The sequence below is a fragment of the Telmatherina bonti genome (genome assembly GCF_933228915.1).
Source record: "Telmatherina bonti genome assembly, chromosome: 8".
Taxonomy (NCBI): Eukaryota; Metazoa; Chordata; class Actinopteri; order Atheriniformes; family Telmatherinidae; genus Telmatherina; species Telmatherina bonti.
In genome coordinates this window covers 6,865,254-6,871,117 of record NC_136626.1, presented here as the reverse complement: position 1 = coordinate 6,871,117, position 5,864 = coordinate 6,865,254, and the positions used below count along the sequence as shown (strand labels likewise).

At 43.8% G+C, this 5,864-nt stretch overlaps 1 protein-coding gene across 1 annotated transcript; it reads left to right on the top strand.

The window, feature by feature from the left end:
- Nucleotides 1–268: 268 nt before the first annotated feature.
- LOC306759342 (GTP-binding protein Di-Ras1-like) lies at nucleotides 269–3,228 on the top strand (the record flags this gene model as incomplete). The annotated part of the gene is made up of 3 exons (XM_079244955.1): nucleotides 269–406; nucleotides 1,413–1,583; nucleotides 2,938–3,228. The coding sequence occupies 3 exons, from the start codon at nucleotides 269–271 to the stop codon at nucleotides 3,226–3,228; spliced, it is 600 nt and encodes a 199-aa protein (XP_079101081.1).
- Between the last annotated feature and the right edge of the window lie 2,636 nt (nucleotides 3,229–5,864).

Here is a 5,864-nt window from a genome sequence, read left to right as displayed (position 1 = left end):
ATGCAATTAGTTCAATGTCATTGGATAAAATGTCCGTTGACGTATCCATTTACATGAACTTGTTATTTACTGGTAAATGAAGGTGTTGTTGTGGAAAAAAACATCTGATCAAGTTTATAATGAATTGTTCATAAAGTTCCAGTACTGTTGGTGTTCATGTTCAGTGAAGTCTTCATGTTCTTATCCAGGCAGACCTTGTTAAATAATCCCATCATGTTTGTCTCCCAGCTGATTGATCCAGAGAGGAAGGTGGACTCCAGCTCCCAGGATGCCTGAGCAGAGCAACGACTATCGGGTGGTGGTGTTTGGAGCCGGCGGGGTGGGGAAGAGCTCGCTTGTTCTTCGGTTTGTGAAAGGCACCTTCAGAGACACCTACATCCCCACAGTGGAGGACACCTACACACAGGTCAGTGGACTGTGTTTGTCCTGGTGTTTAAATGATCTCTGTTTAACCTATAAAGACCCAACCCAAGACAAAATGCTAAGATAAGCTAGTTCTTTTCAGAGATGCACCGATCCACTTTTTGGGAGTTACGATCAGATACCGATATCTGAAACTTGAATATCTGCAGATACTGATATTTGCCGAAACCAAATCTGTTTATGTGAACATTATTGTGACTATGGTTATTATTGCTGTTATAACTGTGTAAGATTTCATTAGGTTGTAATAAATGACCCATCCTTTCTGAAGTTACCTCACCAATACAAATATATTAACATTACAGATCTAACAATTTCAACAACTTTTATTTTGATTAGCCACATTTGACCTAAATACAACTATAAATGTGTGGTTTTGAAACAAAGATCTGACTTTTAGTGCAACAAAAAATGTCACTGTTTAACATTCAAGGCATTTATTTCTTTTAAAACACCTCCGAAACATGTCATCAAACACATCTGCGCTAGCTTGACTAGTGTGGTATTGGGTATCAGTTGTGCTATTGGTACACTTTTATTAATATCAAGTAAGAGTACACACAAATGGTATTGAGCCGATACCAATACTGATTTTGGTATCGGTGCATCCCAAGTTTTTTAAAATTTTTTATCTAAAGTCTTTATTTGTTCCTTAAACAAAATGTCAACTAAAAAAGTAGGGACATTTACCATTTATTACCATGCGATACGTCAAAATTAGTATCCTATACCTGCTTTCTGGTGTCCATTCAGGGGCAGAAGACAAAAGTCCAACTGTATTCTCCAGGGTTTTGAGCAAAATTTGTACCATAAAGTGATTCCAAATGTCTCAGAGACTGTATGTATTGTCTTTGTTACACTGCGTTTTTTAAATTCTGAGCTTCATGGAAAAATAATCAATAAACCTGCAGGAACAAACGTGCCGTTCACACCCTGAACCTCTTGCTAACTCCTGACTTCATGTCCATCGCTGTTGGCTGTCTCTTCAGGTGATCAGCTGTGATAAGAGCGTCTGCACACTGCAGATCACTGACACAACAGGAAGTCACCAGTTTCCCGCCATGCAGCGCCTGTCCATCTCCAAAGGCCACGCCTTCATCCTGGTCTACTCCATCACCAGCCACCAGTCATTGGAAGAGCTCAAGCCCATCTACCAACAGGTCAGCTCCCCTTTTCTTTCAGAAAACAGCAGAGCGAAGTAGAAACAGCTGACAGTGGGATGTTTTATTCCTCTGAACCAAATCTGGACCAGTGAAGTTGACTCTCAGCTGGTTCATGCTTGTAGCCTTGGGATTGATGCTCTGGGTATTACTTAAAGGTCTCCTGGGCGGAGATCTGGTCTGCAGAACCACAGCTCATCAAGTTCTTCATCCCAGCTGTGTATAACGCCCTTCCCAGATAACCTGCATGTCCGGGGCTTGGATGACTCTCCAACTTGTCTGTGCTCTGGGAGCACATCCTCAGCAGCTGACTGAAAGCACTGGGAGAGGGTCGCTACTGCTGGCAGCTCGGCCATAGCCCAACATCAAGGGAGGAGAAACATCATCTTCCTCAGGGTTGGAGAGCTGTCTCAGTCACACCCTAAACCAGCAGTCAGCCTTCTTACCTCAACATTGGACTGGGAGCAACTCAAGTTTGCAGACCACATCTCAACGACATCTTTGAGGCCAGACGTCGTGCTTTGCACCATCTCTTCAAGACAAGTACTATTTACAGATCTGAGAGCTCTGTGGGGGTTCCTGCATCCTTCTGAAGAACTTTCCACGTTAGCCTCGAGCCGTGAAAGAACCCCGTTCAATCCTCGTAACAGACAGCGAGCATGTGACTTCAGGAATTACTGTTAATCAGGCTGGACAGTTAATTGGTAACGGCTCTGACACAAACTCGCTTTTGGCTCAACTGACTGACTGGCGAACATGGAGTAAATCCCGTTAGCAAGGTTAGCTCCAGAGCTAACTTTGTTAACTTCGAATTCCCGCTTCTTGTAAGAAGAACGTAGAACAACCGTGGTTTTTAGCCGGTAAACAACGTGACTTAGCTTTAGCCTGCTTACCTCTATTACCTCTGGTTAGCTCCTGTTATCTCCGGGTTAGCTCGGTTAGCTCTTAGCTACAGGCAGCTCAGAGTTCGCTCATGTCAATCATCCACCATGACGCTCACAGCCCCCCTCTCAGCTCCACCTCTTTGCCCATATTTGTATTTTCTGGGCGAGACAACGCGCATGCGATGGCGATGGTAGGAACCGCCCACCCAGCTTCAATTCAGCTCTTCAGAAACCTACGGGTGACGTCAGGGAGGCTCCGTCCATCTTTTATATACAGTCTATGGTAACAAAAAGCAAAGCATCACAACAAGGAGATCAGTCTACCTGTCCACAAATGCAACTGAATGTTACAGTCAAAGAAAATTTTTCCTGAACGTTTGGTTTCCAAATTTTGTTTGCACAAGGAACCATCTCTACCGTGTCATGTCTTGTAGACCCAGCCTAACTCTGACTTTTCTTTTGCTCTGCAGGTTCTGGCCATAAAAGGCAGCGTGGAATCCATTCCCATCATGCTGGTTGGGAACAAGAGCGATGAGACGGCCCAGCGTGAAGTGCAGACGAAGGATGGCGAGGCTCAGGCCAACACCTGGAAGTGTGCCTTCATGGAGACGTCGGCTAAGACAAACACAAATGTGAAGGAACTTTTCCAGGAGCTGCTGGCCCTTGAGAAGAAGAGGGACATGAGCCTGAGCATCGACGGAAAGCGCTCAGGGAAACAGAAACGAGCTGACAAGCTGAAGGGGAAGTGCAGCATCATGTAGAGCAAGCAGAGGACTCGCTGGAGGCAGGACTACCTCGTTTTTCTGGAACACTGAAGCCCAGTTGAACAAAACTGACTGACCCTGGAAGCTGGAACATTTACACCAGTTTGTGTTCCTTTAGTGACCTAACTAACTAGTACCCCCATTAACAACCACACTAATGTTTTAATGGAGGTAAACTTTATGTGAATGTGAATCCAGGGATAAAAATCAGATCACCATCAAGCTCCAATTCAACCCAGCATTTAAAACAACAAAGCTGACTCTAAAAATGTAATTCTATTATTTAATGTTTTGCCTTTGATAGTAGTAGTGCACTGACAATACAACAAGCACCTTACCAGCTAGGCTTTAATAGCAGGCTTAAAGCTCCAGCTAACTGATTACCAACTGCTTGTAACGTACAGCTACGCCTTTATCTATCTGGGCAATGGCTACTTGCATCATATGATGAGCAAGAAATTCTGGCCCTGAATCACATTTTTTTCTAACCCAACACCATCATTTCTGTGCCGTGTTGAGCATTGTTGCTGGGACCACCAATGGCAGAGATGTCATATAACACACATAACTAGCTTTTCTTTAGAGTACAACTGGATGAATACCTGTTTATTAATTGTGTTTTTACCTTTTGACAAGCCAATTCATAGCAAAATCTGCTGTGGGTTTCCTCCTCTGCCATGTTGTTTCTGGAGCTCAGAAGGACAATCCGAACGTTTCCCTGTTTGGGTTTACGTGAGGTTACTCCCTACATACTAGACCTTTAAGGCTGAAACATGTTAGCATGTCAGCATAGCCGTTAGCTTGCCATGAAGGACTCTTTAGCTCCACCTGCATGTGATTCTTCTGTTGCCCCCTGGTGGCAGACGGGAGAACTGCTCTCATCTGCAGTCCTATGGTGCTCTGATTGCCTGCCTGCTCTTTTTATCACATTATGAACGTTAACTCATCCTTTCATGTCTTATTTTCTTATTTACAGTGTTTACCTGTGGTTGACAGGTTTGTCAACAATGAAGCATGCTTGTGCACAATCGACTGCTTTCCTTAGTTTTTTTTTTTTTTCTGTAGCTGTTATGATTATTTTTGTGCACAAAGATTTTTCTCTTTGAAACAAATTGATGCAACTTGTTTCAGATTGTTTTATTTTTTCTGTAAATGTAAACTGCTTTGAGTGGTAAGAAGCATGGCAACTCAGCAGGGTTCCACATGTTGGCCAGACAGCCAAATTCATACCACAGAGAAGCTGGCAGAAGCTGCCAAAGGCAACACACATAAGCAGGTGCTTTAGAAAGTCTGTGGATGAGAAATAAAAAGGTTATACTTGTTAAACTGAGGCGATCGCTCATGTTGAACCCAGCGTACGACGCCCAGGCTGTAAGGATGTTTCTGCATATCTGTTCAAACCAGATGCAAATAAACTTACACTGCACCTGCATTTAGAGGGATTTTACATTTCTGTCTTCTAACGGCAAAAAGAAAATGTCAACACAACGTAAACTTATATATGTCTGGAAATGTGATCATTTAACTGAGTGTGATTATTTCTAGCTGGAGCAGGAGCTGGCTTGGTGGGTTTCTGGGTTGAACACAAGAACTTCCACCTCCTAACATGTATGTTTCCTAATGTGGCTGATATTCACTGCTGTGTTTGTCCCAAACTGTGTGTTGTGGCAAAAGATAATTTGTCTGAGGGCCGCTGTGGGCTAAACTTGGAGCTCCATGCCAGACGGGCGTTCCAGTAAACTCCAAAGTACTTCTGTATCAGCAGCGATACCTTTATTCTTTCCAAGATCAGATTCAATTCAATTCAACTTTATTTTTTATAGCGTTAAATCATGGCAATGCCATCTTAAGACACTTTACAGACAGAGAAAAAAAACATAATGAAAACCTACATAAGGAAACCAACAGATTGAGTTGGAGGCTCCAACTCGATCTCCCATCCTGAGCAAGCACACTGGCGACAGTGGGAAGGAAAAAACTCCCTTTTAACAGGAAGGAAACCTCCGGCAGAACCCGGCTCAGGACAGGCAGCCATCTGCCTCTGCTGTGTGGGGGGAAGAGGACAGAAAGACAACAGACAACAGGAACTGCTACTCCCGGCCAGGGAGACCTGCTGAGACAGGAGACATACATGTTAATGATGCAACACTGTTATGGGGGGGGGGGGGGGGGGGATAAAAGAGAGAGATAAAGAGAAAGAAGCTCAGTGTATCAGGAAATGTCCCTCAGCAGTCTAAACCTATAGCAGCATAATTAAGGGATGCTAACCATCCCTAGCTATAGGACTTATCAAAAAGATAAGTCTTCAGCCTAGTCTTAAAGGTGGGGAGGGTGTCTGCTTCCCTAACACTAACTGGGAGCTTATTCCATAAGAGAGGGGCCTGATAACCAAAGGCTCTGCCTCCTGCTCGGCTCTTTGAGACTCTAGGAACCACAAGTAAGCCTGCAGTCTGCGAACAAAGTACTCTGCTTGTTCATCCAATGAATGAACAAACAACATACTGACGAAACACATAAACATGCAATACGTGGTCAAGAGAACATGCTACCACCACAGAGCTCACCCTACCTCCTCATTCTTTCATTTAAACACAGCTGAGTTGGTACCTTTGTGACACACATGCACCCATTAA